General features: G+C 38.3%; 1 protein-coding gene across 10 annotated transcripts in view; it reads left to right on the forward strand.

Annotated features, from left to right (window-relative positions):
* The window catches only part of PLCH1 (phospholipase C eta 1), a 155365-nt gene that overhangs the window by 71448 nt on the left and 60188 nt on the right, over window positions 1-23729 (forward strand). For 5 of the 10 annotated variants that reach the window (XM_089508998.1, XM_089509002.1, XM_089508999.1 and 2 more), the window contains 4 exons: window positions 10385-10531; window positions 11093-11336; window positions 14573-14702; window positions 17938-18108. In XM_089508998.1, coding sequence (XP_089365124.1) covers window positions 10385-10531; window positions 11093-11336; window positions 14573-14702; window positions 17938-18108 — 692 coding nt within the window. Of the gene's footprint in view, window positions 1-2025; window positions 2189-2477; window positions 2584-4513; window positions 4736-10384; window positions 10532-11092; window positions 11337-14572; window positions 14703-17937; window positions 18109-23729 lie in introns of those variants that run through there. The other 5 variants (XM_089509004.1, XM_089509005.1, XM_089509008.1 and 2 more) reach the window with 5 other exon arrangements.

Raw genomic sequence — 23729 nt, forward strand, 5'->3', positions numbered from 1 at the left:
AAATATATCACATTACAATGGAGTTAAAAAATAAAATAAAATCAAACCCTAGACCTAATAACGTCCTAAATCTACGAAACAGTGATACCTTTATACAATCAGCCAAAATGCACAAAATACATTTATATAAGTCTACATTTGTATGCAATTGCAAAATACAATTTTGATTGGCCAAACAAAGTTATCATTGTTTTGTGGATTTTGGGTGTTATTGTACTTTGCTCTGGCCAACACAGCTATGCCTGAATATATTGTCCAACTTTAACATCCTTTGGCAGCTCTCAATCCCCCTGTATTTCTGATGCTTTCACCACCAAACCCTACCCAACCATCTCTGAGAAAAAGATGAGAGAACTGCTGTCCTTCCCAAAGATAATTCGTATCTCTGTACTGTGTACCCTTGCACTGGCAACTATGCATTTTTTTGTGTTTTAATGCATAGAAAGAGAAGTTCTGGTAGTGATGACAACTGATTCTGCTCATCCTTTCCGCAGTCTTCCTGCTGGAAACTGGGACAACTTCAGTAGATAGGGTGAAATAGGCAATCTGGATAGCGCTGGGGCTTTATGAAGGATTTACCAGGGGTGAGAGGCTTTCTGTAACAGACAGGAATCTATCATACAGGACCAACACATTTCTAAAGAACCAGTTTGTTGAGAGCACACTTTAGACCTCTGTAATCCAACTTCCTTTTTCTCACAGTGGTTGGATAGATGTTTCCAGGAATTCATATGCCATGACAAAGGCTATTTCCATCTCCAGAAGATCCACCCATCAACTGATTTTGATAGGCCAATGGAACCTGTCCTCTTGTTAGGAATGGTGTTCAAGTATCTTGATGGCCAACCAGATCCAGGACAATTCATTGCGTCCAGTTCAATCAGGGTTTAAGCCTGACTTTGGCACCATGCCATGAGGTCATCCCTGGGGGCCCTTCTCCATGTGTTCAATCAATTTGATAGGGGTCAAAAGAATGTGGTCCTTTTGAGAGGTGGCTATAAAATACTGTCTCATAAGAGCGAAATACTGTCTCTCAACATGAAAATCACTCTTCCCAGCCTAGGGTTACACAGTATATATATATACCCCACTCTCTTCCATGCCAGCATTCTCTGAAGATGCCAGCCACAGATGCCAGCGAAACGCCAGGAATAAACTCTTCTAGAACACAGCCATATAGCCCTAAAAACCCACAAAAAACTCTCTCAAGAGTGTTGTTGCTTAGTAGGTTGAGATATAAATCCAATAAAATAAATAATATTAGTAACAATTAGATAATAGCAAATCCAGAGTTATGTATATAAGGACTGAATGCTTAACATATTCCACTGCAGTGCATTTTGAGTATATACAATAACCACTGTCTTTATTTTGCATCCAGCTCTGAAGGCTTCTTATTAGCTTTCCTCAGTTACTTGCGTAATTTGTGTCCTTCTTTCTTGCCTTTATGAACTGAAGCTAGAATTCTGTTGTTTTTTTGATTTAAGAGAAATATCTGACAGTTTTTATCATTTGAAGAGCACTATATTATATTACAGATGGTGTTTATTTTTTTAAAAGTACTTTGTTTTCACATTTCAGTGTTTGAAACTGCATGTTTGAAGTGAATGTATTGAGTATTATTTCCTGCTGGCCAGCTTGCCTCATGGAATTCATGATGCTTCCTATGATGCATCCTTTGCTCATTTAATAAAATGTGCTTCTTAAAAAATGCTGCAAGCTGTGCATTATTCCGAGCATTGCATAAACTGCTTAGAAACAAGCTTTCCGCTTGAAATGGTAGCAGAGAGGTCAGTGTAACAGTTAAGGTTATCTGAGTGATTCGCTAATACCAAGTGTCTGTATCCAAGCAATCGCAGAATGTTAAAGGCCTTATTTTACATTGGGATAAATGACAAATGGAAGGTGGTACTGCCTGCTGCCACTGCAGCCCAGATTAGAGCGTAAGGCCATGTGTGGGATAGTACTCAGACTTGCAGCTTAACGGTCCCAGTCTGGCAGCTTTCAGTTTGCTCAGCTCTGGGAAGCATCGCTCTTGTCAGGTGGAATAAATACAGTCTGCCTGTCATAAAGCTTCTGAGCAACATCTGGACTCCTCACGCTCCAATGGCTTCCGTTCTGGCATCGGAGATGTACCATGTGGTGGGAAGCGTTGCAACTTCGCAAGGATGCCGCTTGGGCCAAATGGGTTGGTATCCCTTTTAGAGATATGGATTTGAATAGGGACAAAAAAAATATGGGGGGCCATTGTGGAAAACTGGGACTTTTGCTTTCCCCCCCTCAAACCAGTTATTTCAGCAGCTGTTGCTTTTCACTCAGATCTGGGTTATTTAAAAGAGATTATTTGAAATGCTTTTATGATCAGTTCAAGGCATGTTTTCATATTCATATCATTTAAAAAGCAAACACTTGTTATGACAGAGTTGTTTATTTGTGGTTCCTTTTTAAACAGTTAGTTCCATTTCTGTAGCTGTTCAAAAGAACTTTCCCAAGTACTGTACTAAATAGAATTAGGAACAGTGCTACTTTACATCCATTTTCTTGGACATAAGTCACACTGAGTTCAAGAAGACTGATTTCAAGGTAAGTGGCTAAAGGATTGTAGCTGTGTAGTCATATCCTAGGTGTGCAGTCCAATGTCTGTTTTTGCAGTATGCCCCACCGTGTTCAACGAAGCTTACTCACAAATAAGCCTTAATACAGTCACTGCCTTACTGATTTCTTTCTTAGAAAGGAAAAGTGCATGAGCAGTGATAATAGTGGTGAGGCTGTATGAGCAGGGTGACTAGATGGCCTCCTTTTTCTGGACATATCCGATATTTTAGCCATCTATGCAGAAGGAATTCCCAAATGTCCTCTGTTTTGAACAGGACTAAGGAGCATGAATTTATATTTACAGTATATGAGTGTGTATAGCTTTCATTTGGCTATGTCCTACATTTTCCTCAAATATTCTACATTTTGCAGTGCCTTGTCCTCCTTTGTGAATGGGACATCTGGCCACCCTATGTCACTTTTCTATTGTCATAGCTTTGTTTTTAAAAAAGTAACATTGTGTTACATGGTTTCAGCAATTTTAATTATACTGCCCTAGAACAAAAGAGCACACTGAAAGGCTCTTCCAGGATATTCAAAACTTTAACGTTTGCTTATCTCTAACCAGGAAAGATTATAGGTACAACTAGATTATAGACAGAAGCTTTATATGGGGCCCAAAGTGTAATTTTCAGCCAGTGTTTCAGGATCATCAATCATTTTCTACTATTATGAAAATGTATTTCTGTATATAGTTATATAGAAAATTGGGATAAGGAATCAGAAATTGTTCAATACCTTTGCCTCCATAAGACCAACTGGGCACATATAGGGGATTATGGAGTATTGATCACTGGAAGGGCGGTATACAAATAAAATTTTTATTATTATTTATTTATTATTAGGAACCACCATGTATAAAGATCTAGGTGCTCAGACTCAGAAACTTCCATGCAGAGAGTGATGGCACTGGAGAACAAACATAGAGCTTTGGGTTTCTCAGGAAATTCTGACAAAGTTCCATCATGTTTCCAAAATGATGCAAACATTTCAGAGGGATGTTGTAGACAAGGGAGATTGTTCACAGGCAGCTCTTTACACAAGAAACAGGTATAGTTTGTGTGTGTGACTGTATCCAGTTACTCCACTGTTCATGGAACAAATTTGTCAGTGGAATGGCGTATACCCCCTTCTATTTCAGAGGGTCTTCAACCAGGAGAGGAGTCTCAGAGGATGGATGGATGTTTGCACACACAGTATTGTATCTCAGTATTGTATCTTTGAATATGCCCACTGTGTATATATTAGTGCTTCCTTTGTGTATAACATTTGTATTGGTGATTATTTGATAGGGCCAGCATGCTTCTATGCAGAATGCATATGCATGTGGTATGTGTGTTTACATTGTAGTATATGCACTATGATACTAGAGTATATTTGTGCAAGTGGGCATCTGTGTGCAGGAAGTGTGCATGCATGTAGGGACCATATATTTTTATAAAGACAAACACTTGCATCTTTTATTTGGTAATAAACTGCCTGGAGAAATTTATTTGGTGACAAAAAACAAAACAAAACAGAACAGTTGTTGGTCATCACTGCATACAACATATTATAATGTTGGCCATTACTTTCTGAAATATTTAACTATTAATTTATAAGACCTATCAATTTAGGTCTGGTATATCTTAAAACTGTATTCTTGGTACACATTCACCTTAAATAAGCATTGCTCCAAGTTGCTTTCATAATGCATCTTTTCAAACTGCTTGTTCACATTAGGCTTACATAACAAAAGCATAGGCTAACTTGCCAAGGGTACTGGTTCCCTGAAATACAATTTAGCATAGATGAAATTCTTATCCTCATACCCCCCCCCCTTATTGTTGTGTACTGACGTATGATTCGCCCCTTCTAAAAATATTCAAAATCTGCATAAATATCTTTAGTTCCCTTACATAATTTTTTCATCCTTTAGGTGTAGATGCTCAATATCTCTTCTTTTGAATTACTTACTGTCTCAAACGATTTTAAGTGTTTGATTGTACAAGCCTTCTCTATGGAATGCCCTACCGGAAGAGATTCGCCTCAGTGGAACGGTGGAAGCCTTTAAGAAGGCTCTAAAGACTCATCTCTTCCTACAAGCCTACCCTCCCAATTCCGTCTGAGACCATCTCTCCCCTATTGTCTTTGATATATAGTAATTCATGGTTTTAATAGTTTATTATATGTTATAATATGTTTTTAATCTTGTTTGAATTTACTTCTTTTAATATGTATTTTTAGATGTGAATTTTTAATTGTTCTTATTGTTTGTTTTTAACGATATTGTACACCGCTTTGATCGTAGGAAAAGCGGTTAACAAATAAACAATTTATTATTATTATTATTATTATTATTATTATTATTATTATTAAGTCTGGCATTTAAAAAGGAATATACGATTAAATTTTGCTATCTTTCCCTTGCATTCTTAAAAAGTAAAAGAAGTTATGATCTTTGTTAGCGATTTTCATTATAAAATCCCGTGTAGTGCTTGTTTCTTTCTGGTTAGTGAAGAGACTGTTTCTGATCCTATGTATTGTAGAAAGATAACCTGTATCATGGGAAAGTACCTGGTGGAATTTCCCTTTCTCTTGAAAATCTTAACATTATAAGGACCCTTCTTGGAGAATAATGAAGACATTTTGGTTTCTTAAATAAGACAACAAATGGCATCTCCTACTCACCTAAGTCAAGGTGTGCAATGCCATTTACTGTCCAAGTTCATTGGCATCAGGGGCAAAAAATTCCAGAAGAGCCCACCCCTTCCCTGACAGAAACAATGCTATAATATCACTTCAGTATTAACCATTTGCTTATTAATGGAATTAATTAATTAATGAAGAATTTTTCCTCATGATACCCAAAATCAGATGTCTTGCATGGTTGTCTCACTCTGTCTAGCATGGCTGTCTCACTCTGTCTAATGCAGGCATGGGTAAATAGAGTTTTTGAGGTCCTTGGCCCTTCTATAAACTGTCCAGGCTACCCCTTTTCTGACCAAAAAATAAAAAGAAATAGAGAGAAATTTGCCTCTCCTAGAAGCCTCCAGGAACAACAATATATTTATTCAGACCCTGCTTCTCAGCCACAAAGGCTGTCAGAGCATGTTACAGATTGTTAATTTGACAGTTCCTTGCCCTCAGGTACAATTTTTGTTGTTGTTTGTTTGCTTAACATAAAAAAACACCTTATTTCTCAAGAACAAATGTCCATTTCCACTACTTCTGATTTTGATTTGTTCGTTTTGGTTATCTATGGCTGCAACTGCACTGCAGAAATAATTCAGGTTGATACCACTTTAACTATCATGGCTCAGTTCATTGGAATTCTAGGGATTGTAGTTTGTTGTGGCACCAGAGCTCTCTGACAGAGAGGGCTAAATATCTCACAAGACTAGTTTCCACAATCCCATAGCATGAAGCCATAGCAGCTAAAGTGGTGTCAATCTGGGTTATTTCTGCAGTGTGGATGTACCCTATGAGGTCCATAGAGGGTGACAGTTGCCAAAAAAAAATTTGTAGTTCTCCCTTGAGCGTAATGGTAGAGCTGGATCTACCACAGTGCCCTTATATTTGGCATAAGTAATCAGCTGTATGGACCAGTGAAGCAATACTACTCTTTCTCTGTGTTGTGATTCTTGTATGTAATCAGATAAAAGTTGACAGTTGCAAATAAGGTTATAAATGGCTACTTGTCATGATGTCTTTATGTTACCTCCACTAGTGAAGTACTGGAGAACACAAGTGGGAAGGTAGTATGATGCTCATGCCCTGTTTCTGGGCTACTCCACATATATTTCAAACCATTTTAGGAATAGAATGCTGTATAAGGCAGATCTTCTACTTTAGCTGTTATCCTATGACTTGTTTGAATAAATGACTGTTGAACTTAAAATATTTTCTTTCTGAAATTGTCCTTATTGAGCTGATCTACCCTAGTTAGCAAGTAATTTCATTAATATGACGGGGCACAAGTTCAAGTACCCAGATGTGGCTGAGTCAGCTTGAGAAGTTAAAATCTCCTCAAAGATGCTTTTCTCTGTACAGTTGGCTCTCAGTATTCATGGATTCTTTATCCATGAATATAATCGTCCATGGCTTGACTATATTTTATATATATGTTCCAAAAAGCAAACCTTGATTTCCCCATTACATATAAGGGACATTTCCCTGTACCATTGTATATAAATGGGACTTGAGCATCTGTGGATCTTGGTATCCACAGGGGGTTGTTCGTGGAACCAACCCCCAGCAGATACCAAGGGCCCATTGTATTATAGCAACACTTCTGGACCTCTCTCTTTTTACCCCTTCCACAGATAGAAATCCTGGAATTTAATGGCTATACAGTGGGACCTTGTTATTCACTGGGGTTTGGTTCCAGGACCCACCGTGTATAACAAAATCCACAGATGCTCAGGTCCCATTAAATATAATGGCATAGCAAAATTGTGTCCCTTATATCAGATAGCAAAATCAAGCTTTGCTTTTTGGAATTTATACTTTTTTGGAATACTTTCAAGCTGTGGATGCTTGAATCTGTGGATAAAAAAAATCTGTGGATAAGGAGGGCTGACTGTATATGCTTCCTCAGAGCAAAACAGCCAGAGCATATAGAATGATAGAGGAAGAGGACATCTTTTTCTTCAAAGCTGCCATGAAGCAGCAGTGATAGGGCTTCTTTGTTTTTTCAGCTGTTTCCATTCAGGATTTCTCCATTAAAATAACTTTCCTTCAAATGCTGCATTTTAGTCTTGGTTTGCATGACCTACATCACAGTCTCTCTGGGCATTCATTCTTTCTCTCTTTATTTAGAAACAGAGATCTGCTATAGAGGTGATACGATCTGAAGAGAAACCAGAGTATATAGAGGTGATGAAAATCTAGCAGCCATGTAACATCTGTCATATCTGAGGAAACCTCTTGCAGGTTTTAGACCTACATGTGAAAGAATAGGCATTATATGTGTATGCATCTTTAGTCTAAAACTATGAGGTTTCCTAACATATAGAACTTTGGTTTGAAGTCATAGACTCTACAGCTCTTACGAACGTTTTGTTGTTGTGTACCTTCAAGTCATTTCTGATTTATGGTGACCCTTAGGTGAACCTATCATGGAATTTTCTTGGCAGGTTTCTTTAGAGACGGTTTGCCATTGCCATCCTGAGAGTGTGTGACTTGCCCAAGGCCACCCAGTGGGTTTCATGGTGGAGCTGGAATTTCGATGCTAGTCTCCAGAGTCATACTTTAACACTCAAACAACTATACCATGCTGGCTGTCTCTTATGAACTAGAAACATCTATATTAAGCCCTATAGATTGCAGTATGAGGGTGGGGAATATTTGATCCTGGACTAAGTTACTGATCAATATATCTTAAGCACTTTAGGCTGATTACCAGTGGAATGTAAGGCAATGATTGGTAGGCAAGATGGAAACAGACTACAGAGATACTGAAGTATTGTTTGGGTAGATTGCTCCCTATCTACATCTGTGTTCATGTTGTCCTCAGTATATACAGTATAGCAGCTTTAGTGTTGTGTCTCAGTATGTATTCCTCCTTCCCTGATCTCTGTGTCAAAAGCAGCTGTGATTAATATCTGTGATCCAATAACCATATGTCTACAGTAGTGATGTGAAGGCCTGGCTGGGGGCAGGGGGAAGATGTGGGGAGGGAATAGTGTTTTTCCACATTTTGTCCTATGGAGAAATGTTCAGGTTTTCTACTAGAAAAGCTTCCTGTGGAAAAACTGGAAGATAAAAGAATATATGGGGGGAAATTCTCAGATGAAATATTTTCTGTTTTGGAATGAGTGAAATGCTTTCAAAGCCAAGGAGCTATTTCACACTGCACAGTTACAGCACTGTGATGCTACTCCTTGGTAACATCCTGTGGAATCCTGGGGTTTGAAGTTTGGTGAGGTGCAAGAGTTCTCTTGTTGAGTATTCTGAATAACCCTCAGCAAACTGCAGATCCGAGAAGGTTGCAGTGGCAGCTAACATTCAAAAGCATAGCCATGTTAGTCTGGGGAATCAGAGTGCAAAAGATCTCGTAGCACTGCTACTGGCATGAGCTTTTGTAGATGCCAGTCTACTTCCTACATGTGTGAAAGCTCATGCATCCAGCTTCTTTCTTTCAGTTAGTCTCAAAGGTGCTACAGTATCCCACTGTACTCTAGCACTGTAATTGTACAATGGGAAAGGTCTCAAGGCTTTACCCATTCAAAACGACAGAAACTGTATGTTAGTTAAGCTTGAAGGTTTCATACCTGTGGGCATGAGACCCTCAAGCAGTCAGCTAACCAAAAACATGGAAGTTATCCATATGTGGAGTAGTATAAAGATTTGTTTGTGAGACAGTCTATTGTGTTAGAGCTGGATGCATCTACACCATATACAGTTGTTCCTGTGTTGGATGCATCTATACCATACACAGTTGTTCCTGTGTTGGATGCTTCTACACCATACACAGTTGTTCCTATGTATGGTGTAGATGCATCCAACACTGTGGTCCAAAATTATATCCTCCAGTATTTCCCAAATGAAAATTGGGATGTTTCTGGACAAGCAATATCAGAGTTCAGTCAAGATGGCAAAAGTTTCAGTAAGGAATGGCAGATAACCTGGGAAAGGCTTAATATTAAATTTTATTATAATAAAATATAAAATTAATCTTTTATAATACTTACATGAGTGGGTTTCTGGGAAGAAATATATATCTTAATAGTACAATAAATGTGTTGTTATAATAAAGTTCATATAAAATAAATGTATTTATATAAAACTTTATTATAATAAAATTTCTTAGTGTTAACATCTATATCCCCCCCCCCCCCCAAGAAAACACAGGGTTTTCTTCAAAAAATGTGTTCAGAGTGAGCTTTCCATTGCCTTCTGAGGCTGGGAGATTTCTTGTCTAAGATCACCTAGTGGGTTTCCATGACTTTGCACGGATTTGAACCCTGGTATCCTGGAGTCCTAATCCAACATTCAAACCACAACCCTGCACTGGTTTTCTGGAGAAAGTTTGTTGACTAGAAGAATGGAAACAAGCCCTGTGGAAGTTACAGACCAAGCTTTACATTATGCAGAAGCCACAGTTCCTGTATGAAGCAGGCCTAGAAGGAAAGAGGAATGGGGGAGATTAGGGGCTTTCCAATTACAATGCTATACCCGCTTATCTAGAAGTAAACCCTACTGAGTTCAATGATATTTATTTTCAAAGGATACATGTATAATATTGATATTTAAGGTTTTAAAACTGAGTCAGATCTTATCATTCCTTTTATTACTAAGCTACAAATACGTTCAGAGTTTACAATTAGTGGGGAAAAAATATCCAAACGTATTTTATTAAATTACCATATGATGATATTATTAGATATTAGAACTGAAAAGTATCTGAGCTTCCTTGAGATTAAACCAGCTATTTTAAAGCTGCAAGTCTGTGAAAGAACCATAAACCCTTGAATTGACAGATCATAGATATATGCAATTTAGTTCCTAGCTGTTCTGAAAAATTATACAATTCTCTCTTTGGACAAGCAGTTTTTCTTGTTTTGTTCAACAAAACAGTTCTTCATATGCTATTCATAATTCCCCAAATAACAAATGTATTTCTAATGTTGCACTTTAAAAAGTTGAGCTGCCGAATTGTCTTCTACATAAGTTTAAAGTTAAAAGGAGTAAAGATATAAGAATTATATAACAATTATTTTGTAAATAAGTACTGATCCAGAAATTAGCAGAGCAAAATAGTTGTTTTAGTTAAATTTGCCGTAACCAATTCCCTCTTGTTTTTCAGTTGAAAGATGTATGAGTGTAATGCAGTCTGGGACTCAAATGGTTAAACTAAAGCATGGAGCCAAAGGTCTGGTGCGTCTGTTTTACCTTGATGAGCACAGGACCTGCATCAGATGGAGGCCATCCAGGAAAAGTGAAAAGGCAAAAAGTAAGTTTCTTCTAAGACAGATATGGACAACCATGGCCATTTTTGCTCCATTAACCCCCCCAACAGGCTACCTTGGCATATCCAACATGATGGGAACCATCACCATGTTACTTTCAGGTTTTTTGGGGGGTGGGGTGGAGGTTGCTGATTTTTAGCTATTCCCCCCCCCCAAAAAAAAAAAAAAAAAATGGCTCCTGAGAGTTTTGCAGAGTTTGGAAAGACTTCAAGGCCACATTGCAGGGGTTGGTGAGTCTCATACAGCTATTAGCATTAACAGTAGCATCCTTTCATAATTGAAAGTATCTTTGTTACTTTTGGGACACACAATGTACTACATATGGCTTGCTTTGTTTTAAAATTTGGTAAATTATAACTGTATCTGATAATTAATTGTCTTTGTAGCTCTCCAAGAGCTAATACAACAGCTTCTCTTCCATTTTGGGTGTAACTCTTTGGTGTTTGATACATCGGGACATAAAGCATCCAACAACATCAGGACATAAAACATCCAACAGCCCTCCTTTTTTCCCCTTGTTCCTTTCCCACCTATTTCTTCTACAGTTGTAATTGATTCTATCTACAAAGTCACTGAAGGCAGACAATCAGAAATATTCTATCGCCATGCAGAAGGTAACTTTGATCCCAGCTGCTGCTTCACCATTTACCATGGCAACCATATGGAGTCACTGGATTTGATAACTTCTAATCCAGAAGAAGCTCGTACCTGGATCACTGGGCTGAAATACCTGATGGCTGGGATAAGTGATGAAGACTCTCTTGTGAAAAGGCAGAGAACACACGATCAATATCCTTTTGAGTAGTTATGTCCTCACTCACAATCTGGTATGACCTGAAGCATCAAGTCTGCCCCAGATTTTTCCTCTAGTTGAATTTTAAAAATGCCACTGCTTTTGAATTAAAACTTTCCCAAGACACTTGAAGATTTGCCCATCTCTAGTCTGCTGGGACTTCTCCTGTTCTCCAGGAGTTCTCAAAGATTATTGCCAATGGTTCCGATATTATATTTGCCAGTTCTTTTAATACCCTTGGATGTAGTTCATCTGGTCCTGGAGACTTAAATTCATTTAGATTAACAAGGTATTCCTTTACTTATTTTGTGTTGAAATTCCCCTATTCTGTCCTCTGCTCCATTTTACTTTGCCATTAGAGAGCATTTTGGATTTTTCTCAAAAGTTGAGAACTTTTCAGGTTTCACAAGGATGTCTGGGTTGCAACTAAATGTGGGTGCGTTTATATAGTATTAGTGGCTCTTAAAAAGAGAAGAAATGTTGAAGCCAGGACTTTGTTAGCTGGACTGCAAATATTATTTGTATGGGTAGAGAGAGGATAAAAAACGGAAATATAAACTTGTTATGTAGTGAGGTATTACCATGCGAACCAGGTGATATCATAAGTTACCAAAGGTTTTTAATGAAATTTTGTTTGTTCTTTTATTTCATCATTGTTGTGTTGTAATTTTTTTTTATCATAAACTGCTTTGGGATTTTTTTTTTAGAAATGAAATGAAAAGATTAAATAAGATTGAGCCCAGATAAGGGGAAGAAGAAAGCTGGAAATAAGTTTAGGAGGGGAAAGCCCCACTCATGTAAAGAATTACTTCATTTCAAATTAGTTTAATACTTTGGGATCAAGCATCTTCTTCTCCCAGTGAGCTTAAAAAGTCATGACCCCAATGGGTTAGCCCCTCGCATTGCCAGGCTGAAATAAAAAAGTATATTTTTTGTCTTGCACCTAAGAGTTCCTATCTCCAGACCTCATCTTAGATCATCAGAAGACAGAGAAATACTCGCCAGCCTTTTGTGGCACATTACAAGCTCTATAAATTCTTTGTGCACTTTCTATATTTATCCCTGACTTTTTGGAGAAGCTGCACGTTGCTACTGTGCATTCAGTTGTGCTGAAACGTTCCTTCAAGCCTTGTCTGCATTATCAGTTCTGGCAGATGGAAAGACTGCAGGGTGAAATGACCCCTGTAACAGCTCCAGCTGGAGTAAGAACATGATGGAAGCCACCAGGGGATAGAGGTTCCTATGTAATGAGGATACATCTGCCTGGGTGTAAAGGTGGGAAAATGCTTGGCGTCAGAAGAAGTAGGGAGCCACCAGGGGAAAGGTATGAAGTGACTGAATAGTTGACCAAGAATGGAGGGAGAGGGAGTTGACAAGCTCTATAGTTCTAAAGTCATGATGTTAGACACATTGGCTAGAATCCTGTTAGGTAGTTACATCATTGTAAATTGATTTATGATCAGAATTGAATTGCACCATGGCACAACATTTGTATTCTGCGTAGAGGAGTCAAAGACATCTTACAGGAAAAGATATTCCACTTCAGTATTAGGAAGAACTTCCTGACATTAAGAGGTGTTCAACAGTGGAACATACTCCCTCGGAGTGTGGTAGAGTGTCCTTCTTTGGAGGTTTTTAAACAGAGGCTGAATGGCCAGCTTCTGGGGGTGTTTTGATTGTGAGTTCCTGCATGGCAAGGGGTTGGACTAAATGAATTATAAAATTACCACACCGTCTTCCCATTAGAAACTATCTGTCGTTACCAAATGCCTCCTTAAATAAAAATGTCTTCATCTACCAATGGAAAGAGAGCAGGGAGGGAGCCAACCTCACCAACCACTCCTGCAAAGATGGAGGGGCAGAGAAAAAGTCCTTCCCTGAAGATCTTAAACACATGCTGATTTATATAAGGAGATCTGTGTTATGTCAGAAATGTAGTTGTTTGTGTGTACTTTCCAGTTACCTGCCAGCATGGTGACTCGATGAATGTCATGGGGTTTTCTTAGGTAAGGAATACTCAGAGGTGGTTTTTCCAGTTCCACCCTCTGAAACACAGCCTTATAGCACCTGGGATTCATTAGTGGTCTCCCATCCAATTATCAATCAAATCAGGGCCTATCTTGCTTAGCTTCCAAGATCAGATGGATCTGGTTTTGTGATCTGAGTGTTGCACTGTAACTCTGGAGGCCAGAGTTCAATTCGCCACTCAGCCATGGAAACCACTGGATGGTCGTGGGAAGTCACATGCTCTCAGCTTCAGGGAAGACGATGCAAACTACTTCTGAACAAATCTTGCCAAGAAAACCCCATCATAAGTTCACCTTAGGGCCACCATAAGTCAGAAACAACATGAAGGCTCACAACAACACTCAGAGGTGGTTTTCCCAATTTCTTCCTCTGAAATACAGCCCTATAGCACCTGGGATTCATTGGCTGTCCCCCATCCAAGTAAAAATCAGGGCTGATCATTGTTTCCTAGGGTCTCAGAGATATAGCTACATCATCATAAAGTTAGGAGTTGTTCCCTCTAATGCACGATCTCAGCCACTGTTTGCTCCACATAACTGTTTTTTTTAAAAAGGTAAATAGTTGGGAACTAGACAGAATTGGAATGAGAATGTGGCATGGTGTGGATTAGGGAAGCCTTTCATGTATCTCCCCCTGCATGGCCGTGGTTGGCATTTTGCTCCCTGCCAATCAGTGCTTGTTGTTTGTAGCTGGACTATTCTGCTTATTGTTGGAGTCTCCTCTTTTGGCAAACAGCAGCTGCTGCTGTGAGTGTAAGAGGGAGAGGGAGGGAGGAAGATGCTACTCAGGACTGTAGTGGAGGCAAAGGATTAAAGCCCCTTTCCCATTCTGAGCTGCCTACTTTTCCCCATTCTAATTTTCACCAAGCCATGTTGACTATTTGTGACAGGAAATAAAGCTACAGAAGAGAAATGAGACATGAAGTGAAAAGTGTCACTCTTAATTTGTCTCTAACTTTGTAATTACATACACACATTATACACATTTGAAGGGTACCAGGTGGGGGAAGACTGAGTACACTATCACTTGCAATTTGTACACTATCACTTGAACTATTTCTTCTTGTTCTGGTTGATTGTTAACTTCGCCTTGATTTTTATATGACATGACTCTTTACCTTTGTGTCCCCCCCTTACAATAATTTAAAAGCAATGTGAGAATATTTTAATATAAACAGTTTATTATTTCCTTAATTTATTTGCACTTGGGTGAAGCAAACATTTGAGGAAGCAGACAAGAATGGAGATGGCTTGCTAAATATTGAAGAAATCCATCAGTTGATGCATAAATTGAATGTCAATCTGCCCCGCAGAAAAGTAAGACAAATGTTTCAGGTGAGCATCTGTTTTCCCCCCCTTCTGTTTTAGGCTGACTATTAGTCTCTCAAAAAAGAATTCCGAGTTTATCAATGAAGATTAATGGGCAGACAGTTCAGTGTAATAAATTGTTCATAGGAGAAAAGGGAATGAGGAGAGGCCATGCATGTCATGTTATGTCAGCATTAGGCTGTGGCCGGATTTGTGACATCTAACATTAGCCCTCCCATGAGGAATTATATCACATTTAATTAATTGCAGACTGGACACTGAGGTCTTAATATGCTTTGCAACAAGGCTAGTGATTAATCTGTTGGATCCAGTTCCTTTTGCAGGCTTATTTGTGTTTAACAGCAGTTTTGTGCCATGTGTTTTTATTGCAGCTAGAAGTTTATTTTAGACCCAACTTAAACGGGATGCATCAGGATTATACTGCATTTTCAACTGCCTGTTTATCATGGAGAATAGAGGAACAACTTTTACAAGTGTGCCAATCAAGTTGGCTATGCAAATGTACACCAAGTTGGTTTCTTACCAGCATTGCTAGAGTTTAGGTAAAATGGTTCCCTCCAGATGTTTTTGACTATCACCCCAGAAAGCCAAACTAGCCAGTTGTGGATTATGGAAACTGCAGTCCAACACATTGAGAGAGGGCTAGATTGTCTACTCTTATTACAACATGTCCACACAAAGATTTCTGTCAGTCTTCATGGCCTGAAAGGAGGCTGCCTCTACTGGTGTGAGGGCTGCACCAGTGCTCCAAAATTCCCCAGAAGTATGGCAAGTAGTTATAGAAGGTATGAAGCTCAAATTTGCTGTCCTCCTTTCTGTTACCTACTTTGTAGGAGCCTAGATGCCATAAAGGCACCAGATCCTGTCTGATCTTGGAAGCCTCCTCTTATGATGGATGAAGTGGTTTTAAAATATATATATTATACCCAGTCAACTGTCTTGTAATATTTGTATATTTTTTTTACTATGCTGGCTATTTGCTGTAATAAATGAAATATAATGTAATGATCTTGGAAGCCAATCAGGATCAGCCTTGGTTAGTACTTGGATAGGAAACAAACACCATGTACTGTAGTGTAGATTATATTTCAGAGGAAATATAAACTACAATACACTTTCTTCTAAAGTATAGCCTACAGCATCAGGTGTTCAGTGGCAGTCTTCTATCCAAGTACTAACCAGAACTGATCCTGCTTAGATTTCAAGATCAATAGAGTATCACACAATTAATGCCCTTTCTCTCGTCCTGCTTGACTGCTATAGTTTTGTGCACATCTAGACTACCAGAGCAAATGTAGGATGTTAGACATGCATGTAGAAATTCTATATCCTGTAGAAATTGGTGGTTTAAAATCCAAAATTAATTTTATAAACCTTGCACCTTTTCTGGGGACAGTAAAAACTCTTGTTTCTGGAAGCATAGTATCAAACCATTTTATTTTACTTGAATGCCTTTATAACCATCTGCCTAAAACTTTATAAGGAAAGTAGACACCTTTGCTTTTTTACATTTGGGATTTAAGGACTCTAAGAGAATGTATTTTGCAAAAACTGCTGTGAAACATTCTGTAAATCCCAAGCAAATCCTCTTAAGCAGATGCTCAAAAGTTGTTGGCTTTTTAAAAAAGCTGTAATAACGTACAGTAAGCCTTCCTTTCTTCCCTGAGGAAAGACTCAAACAACAAGCAAGAGTGGAGTTAGTTTGAAACACCCCACTCCCCCTGATATGGAATTCCTCTATTGTTGTCATGTTTTAAATAACATTCAGAAAACAAAGTGAAGTTTTTGTGGCTGGGTTCCCCATTCCCTTCCAGTATTGTGCTAGTTTATCATAAAGAACAAGATAAGGCTGCAATCCTATCCGTATTGAAGGGGCTTACCTCTGAGTAGTCAGACAGAGAAGTGCACTGTAGATTAGAAATACTGGTAATCATTATTTTGTGAGTACATCTTACACCTATATTCTTCCTGTGCTCAAAAGTTTTGCATTTGGCTTTCAGTGTTTATCTGTTTGGATAGATCAAAGTGATGGTCTAAATATGTTAAGACCATTCTCTTGCATATTTACCTGTGAATAAGATCTGTTGCACTCAATGAGATCTGTGTCTGAGAAGACAGGCATAGGACTGCTTTCTCCATGGCCATAATTTAACGGGTCCTAATTTTTTGATTAAATGTGTCTAGGACTGTGCTGCATATCAAAACGGGTAATTTTGTTACATTTGTTACATTTTGTTACATACATGAAAGATCATGGCTGGAAAAAGTTATCACCATGTTGTTTGTTAGATGCTGGTTCCAACACAATACATTGTCCTGATGTCTGTTCAGTAATGCAAATGTAGCACTCTTCAGATGTTGCTGGACTGTAACACTACCATTCCTTTACTGTTGACTGTAATAGGACTAATGGGCATCTGGAGGATCATACATCCTCCACCTTTGATATGCTGATTTTGCCCATGAAGGCTGCTTGTAAAACCCACACTGTATATTCCCATTTAAATGCATGAATGTCAAGTCAAATAGAAAACGTTGAGCCAGATGGCATATAAAGCTCAACCATGGCTTGGCCTGACCTTGGTTGACTTTAGTCCTATGACTGCAGTTTTAGGGACCAGAGTAAGTACTGAGTATCTGATGGACCACAACAATTTTGAGAAGAACAAAATATACTTCATCCAACCTTGAAGATTTCATTTCCTTTGGAGGAGTGTTTAGGCACCAGTATTGCATAGCTCTAATAGCAGATGCCGCCATCACCAAACACTACATCTAGATTGAAACTGCTTTCCTTCCTGCTGAAGGGATACTTGCCTAAGATATAACTGGAAAGGCTTTGGACTGTGTTTTGCTTTGAAGCATTGGATGAAACATGATATCTTGTCAAACCAAATTTAATGATGGTTTTGTGTAATGTCAGAATTGATAAATCATCCCTTCTGTCATCACTCTATATCCAAAAACTGCTTCATCACAAAAACTAATGGGCATAAACCTATGAAATTGGGTGGCAAAAAATAGAAAACAAAAGCAATCAATTAGAAATCAGGTATGATCTCCCTATTATGTGTTTGGAAGCTCAAGGGATTACGGTTTGAGTTCCTAAGCAATGTCTTGGTATTGTGTCTAAACTGAGCCCTTAGATGTTCATGAATACTGTATTCTATTGTGACTGTTCTGTCAGGTTACTTCAGTCATATCTACCCACAGTGCTTATTCTGGTCTTCTTGCTTTGCAGGAGGCTGACACAGATGAGAACCAGGGAACGTTAACTTTTGAAGAGTTCTCTGTGTTTTACAAGATGATGTCGTTAAGGCGTGATCTCTACTTGCTGCTGTTGAGCTACAGTGATAAAAAAGACCACCTCACTGTTGAAGAATTTGCTCAGTTTTTGAAGGCAGAACAAAAGGTAAGAATACCAAAACAGCATGTATCCTTCCTTCTTTTAATTTAATCTAGACAAGAACGTTCCATTCATCATGGGAAAATCCAATTCTACCAAAAGCTGCTAGAAGCCAAAATGGGGAACATTGAACCATGCAGCAGCAACATGCTCACTCCACTGCCAGCAGTTTGCGATGGCGCAAAAGGAGCTGCTTTTCAGCGCTCCTTTTTTCGCGCAACCTCATTGCGCAATTTGGTTGCTGCGGCACGGCTTCGCGAAAAAGAGAGGCGGCTGCCAGCCACCTCTTTCTGGCAGTCTGTACCCTGCCTGTTTGCAAAATGGGGAAACATTTACTAAATATTCCCTCTGATATTTGCTTCCTTGAATATGTTGTCAGATGCTGTTAAAAAATGTAACATCTTTTTTAAAAAATGTGATATTTTTATTTCACTTTTACCTTGATCATTTTATTTATTTCTTATTTATCAATCTGTTGTTTATCAATACAACTTTTTTTAAAAAAAATCCATTCATTCTTTTATTCATTGAATAGAATTTATTTTATAAATGTTCATACACATTTCCAACAGATACTGGTTTCACTATGATATCAATTTCATACATTTTATATGAGTAAATTTCCTGTATGGCAGAGGGTTGGACTGGATGGCCCTTGTGGTCTCTTCCAACTCTATGATTCTATGATTCTATGAAAGAAAAAATAGAAATTTCAACCAGACTTTCTCTTAATGGTTAGTAATTAAAAAAGATTTAGGGTCTGTTTTATCACATGTGAAGTCATCTGCTAACCATTTAGGATGTTCAGGTCTGAGTGTTCACTCATCTAAGTCTGTATTATTTTTACTGTATGCCACCCTGGGATTCTTGTTATGAAAGGCACCTTGTAATAAATTTTTAAAATACAGAAATATAATTTCCCCCTTTTTAAAAAGCAAATACATTTGTTGTAGCTGCCAAGAAGATGCATATAGTATCTAAGTGTTCATGCTCATCACTTCATCACACTTTTTTCCATAACATGAAGGGAGAGGAATTTTTGGAGGCTCTGTTTTTTTACAGACCCAATAAGACAGACTGTGTGCTTCACAGATAGGTCTCTGGGATGCATGACATGGACTGTCGACACCTGTTATAAATAATTGGTATTTTGTTTCACTGGTTTTCTAGCTTCTGCATGTCATCTGTTGTTCGTTACCAGTACATTTGTCAGCTGTCATACCCAGTCTGACCATCCCCATCACCATTCCGTAGGTGCTTTTGGAGTGTACTCATGCAAGACAGTTATATTGTGTCCATTACTTCACCCTGGATCAGTGGCTGTGAGAAACACCTGCTGTCCCTTCAAAGGCTAAAATACATGCTCAGCATTTTGACCTTCCTTCTGGAGGAAAGAATGGGTTCCACCAGAATGGTTAGCTCACTGAGCCTTGAAGTTCTGCCAGTATGTAACAGAAGATGCATGGGAAACACAAAGAGCATAGAATGTACTGTCTCCAGTAATGGGAAGTTTCTGGAGCTTGACTAGTTGCCATTACTCCTTTGAGGGCTGTAAAGATCAGATAGATAGACCTCTGAACTATACAGTGCACTATATTTTTACTTTGGTTTGCCTGAGAGTCTACAAACAACCACTAGTCATAATTGGGTGATTTGGAAGTACTTAAAACAGTCTTGTTTATTTTGTAGTGTGTCATATGTTATGTTGTTGTTGTTGTTGTTATATTTATTTATATCCACCTTTCCCCCAGATAGGATTCAAAGTGGCTTACAACAATTAAAAAACAAATCAAAACATATTTTTAAAAACATACACACCAGCACAGTGATTAGCAATATCCCATTCATTGTGTAAGATGAGCCTTATATCATTATTCATCAAACGCCTGTCGGAATAGAAAAATCTTGGCTTGCATGTGAAAAGAAAGTAGGGAGGATGCTAATCTTAACTTTTCTAGGAAGTTGGGGCAGCCACAGAGAAAGCCCTCTCCAATGATCCCATCAGAACATGTCCCACTGTGAGGGAGGTGGGACAGAGAGAAGGGTCTACCCAGCAGATCTCAGATCATGGGCTGGTTGGTAAGGGAGAATATGGTTCTTCAAATGTGTTCTCACAAGTTTTTTGCCACACAAATTAAGTAATTACATGTAGTGTCAAGGCACCACAGTTCAATCTAACAGATGAACAAAATATGAAAACACAAGCAGTGCAGTAACTTTAGCAATTGAGTCCTATTACACATATGATAACCAGATGCATAGAAGATGCATAGAAGGGAGGGGATGCTCCAGTGTTGAGGACAGCCTGGATCCTGTTACTGTCTTCCCTCTCTTCATGGTGGGTGTGTTCTTTAAAAAAATAGGGGTGACCCACATCCCATCCCTAGTTTTTATACCCCTGCTGCATCTTGGTGCAGGAAGAAAAGAAAAAGGCTACAGAGACAAAAGATAAATAGCCTCTTGGCATCAAAGTATTATTTAAAACATGAGCATAGTAAACTGGAAATGCAAGCGGATAGAAGGGAAAATTGTGTTTTCTCCTAACTGTGGCTTTTAATTTTTTAAAATTCTGCACGCAACCCAGGGAGCTACCATTATGGGGACTTACAGATTTAATGGATGACTAAATATTGCTTGGTTTTATGATACTCTCTCTAAACTATCCAGTTTAGCAATAACTTTTTTACTTTGCATGGTTGTTTTAAAAAAATTGTTACTGATATTCTACCAGTATTCTGTATTCTGGCATTAACAAAATCGTGATAAAGAAAGGTTACTGGACCAGAAGCACACATAACTCTCTTTTTTTTTTCTCATTAATTTTATTCCTACAGGTTTTACTTTCTAATCACTATGCTTGTTAAAGCCAGGGAACTTAATTTAGTTTCAACACTTTTCAGTACTGAGTTATTTCATAGAGGTGTGTGTGTATGTGTGTGTGTCTGTATAATGTTCTGGAAATGAATATGATTTAGCATCAATACTAATCTTATGAGCTGACAGCAAAAGTTATAAGTACAGTTTCATTACATTGGGACAATGGAATTTTCAGAAATGGTGTGAGTTATGGTCCGTTCAAAGAGAACCACTTTTGAACCCAATGGAACAGTTTTAAGATCCTAACTGATTATTTCACTAGAATCAGTGAAATTTAAATGTGTTAAACTTTAGCTGGATTATGCTCAGTACTTAATATGCTTAATATGTTAAATTAGCATCCTCTTTATTGCAGTAGTTTTTGCAGTTGTTGTTATATGTAGTCAGGTTGACTCTGAAGTATGGTAACCCTCTTGTAGAATTTTTTAAGACAGATTTATTCAGAGGAGGCTTGCCATTGCCTTCCTTTCAGGATGAGAGAGTGTGCAATGCCCATGGTCACCCATTAGGCTTGCATGGCTAGCTGGGGATTTGAACTCTGATTTCCCGCAATCCTAGTCCAACACTCAGAGTTCTGAGCTACACTGCCTCTCAACTTTTTTGCAGTATTGTTTATCAAACAGACTAATAATTTTGTAGATATGGTGTATCTTCATTTTAGTAGGGCTTTTGACAAGTTCCTCTGTGATATTCTTACAAATATGCTGATAAAATTTGGGGATAGACAATTCTACTTTTACATCTGACTGTATCTGGTTGACAGACGGTATGTGGCTGACAAACTAAATCCAAAGAGTTTTCACTAATGGTAACCTGTCATCCTGGAGGGGGATGCCAAGTGGGCTGTTGCCGAATTCTGTCCTGGAGCCAGTGTTGTTCAACAACTTTATACATTACTTGAATGAAAGATTAGAGGTCATGCTCATGAAATTTGCAGATGGTTTCATACTGAGAGGTGTAAATGAAATCTTAGAAGACAGGATCAGGATTCAGGACTGGAGAAAGGAGCCAAAAGTAACAAAATGAGCTTCAGCAGGGTTTCTATGGCCAAGTGGGGAATCAAATCATAGTCCACTGTTCAGGCCACTACACCATCTTAGCTTTGCCACATCTAATAATAAAAAAAGCAGCAAACCCTCTACAGTTTCACAGGTCAAATAGTCATTTAGTTAACTGTTAGCTTCATAGTGTTTGGTGGCTCACACCATGAGGGTGTGTATTTGGGCAAAAAAAGTTAACTATCCAATATTTATATGCTGGCTGGAATCCTGTTGTTCTTTATGCCAGTGTAATGGACCTTTTACTGGTTGGGGGAAGGCTGAGAAATCTGGGGCATAATATGATAATTTCCGATCCCTTCTGAGCATTTTGCTGAGAAACGGGCTTTACATTAAAAAAACCCCTGATACTTAAAAAATATCAAGCAACAGTGAAATAAAATTTAGCACAAAGTTTGAGAATTGGATAATGTAACCACTGCCATCCTGCTAAAAAAGAATGTGTATTCTTTCCCCCTTTTAACAGATATTTTTGAATATCTTCTAGGAAACTGTTGAAATGGTACTGTTTTTCATTGTGTGTTGTGTGTATGACTGTGCCAATGCAGTATTAATAAGAACATTTTCTAGGGAACCTGTTTTGCATGATTAAAATGTACGTGGGAATGCTCAGATTTTTCCTGTTTTTCCAGGCTGTAAAAAAAAAAAAATCACAGCACAAACAAAATATAATGAATGTTATAAATGAAGTTACTTTTGAACTACCAGGGTTTCACTAGCCAAATTTGAAATCAGGGATTGTAGTAACCATCAATGTTCTGTGATGAAAAATATGTACACTTTAATGTGTATGTTTTATAATGTGTAAACTATAAATATGTATGCTGGGATAATTGGATCTGAATCCACTTACTAGTCCAGACTAGTGCAGAGTTGCTGAATCAGTGGAAATTTGGCAAGTCAGCACTTACATATGTTTCACTGCTACAGTGATTCTGCTTTAGCTGGAATGAACACTTGGATGTAGGCTACAGTCTCTGCAGTATCTTGGAATATTTCCCTCATCATTTTTCTGAATGAGGATGCTCTCTAAATAAGAGTTGCAGTAATGCAAATTGGGGCTATTATTTCCTCTAGATTGAGTTGGAAACTTGATTCTACATAGGTGAGAGGAAAAGCTTGTTTATTTTATGACATTGTCTGGACGTACACCTGTATCTCATTTCCAAATGCTCAAATCCTGTCTGTGAGAGAATAAAGATGGGAATGGTGGTACTGAGTCCAAAAGATCTGGTAAGAGAGCAGAAGCTGGAGGCAGTATGTGTGACATCAGCTGTTGAGGAATGTTCCTGGCAGCAGAAGACAATCCACAGGAAAAAATGGAGACCTGTCTCAAAGTGCTCAATAGATGGCTGTTTTATTATAGAAAAAGTCCAATGCGTTTCAGTCTTTATGAATTTTCATGGTTTTCCTTAAGGGCTACATAAAACCATTAAAAAGAAAATAAATATAAATGTTAAAAGACAGCACATAAAACAAAGCAGAGGGCAATGCACAGCTATACATTCTGGATCCAACAAAACAGAAAGTTTTCTGGTATATGTCAAATGATGTCATTATGGAGAAGGGTGTCAAATAGCAATTTCACTTGGAGGAATAGACTGTCTTGAGCTGATCATGATCTTTAGAGACGGCCCTGTTGGAAGTGCTGCCATCATTTGAAATTCAACATCTTAGAGCAGGGGATGAAAC

Source organism: Sceloporus occidentalis, unplaced genomic scaffold (genome assembly GCF_023333645.1).
Source record: "Sceloporus occidentalis isolate IW3139 unplaced genomic scaffold, rSceOcc1.0.p SCAF_2, whole genome shotgun sequence".
Lineage (NCBI taxonomy): Eukaryota > Metazoa > Chordata > Lepidosauria > Squamata > Phrynosomatidae > Sceloporus > Sceloporus occidentalis.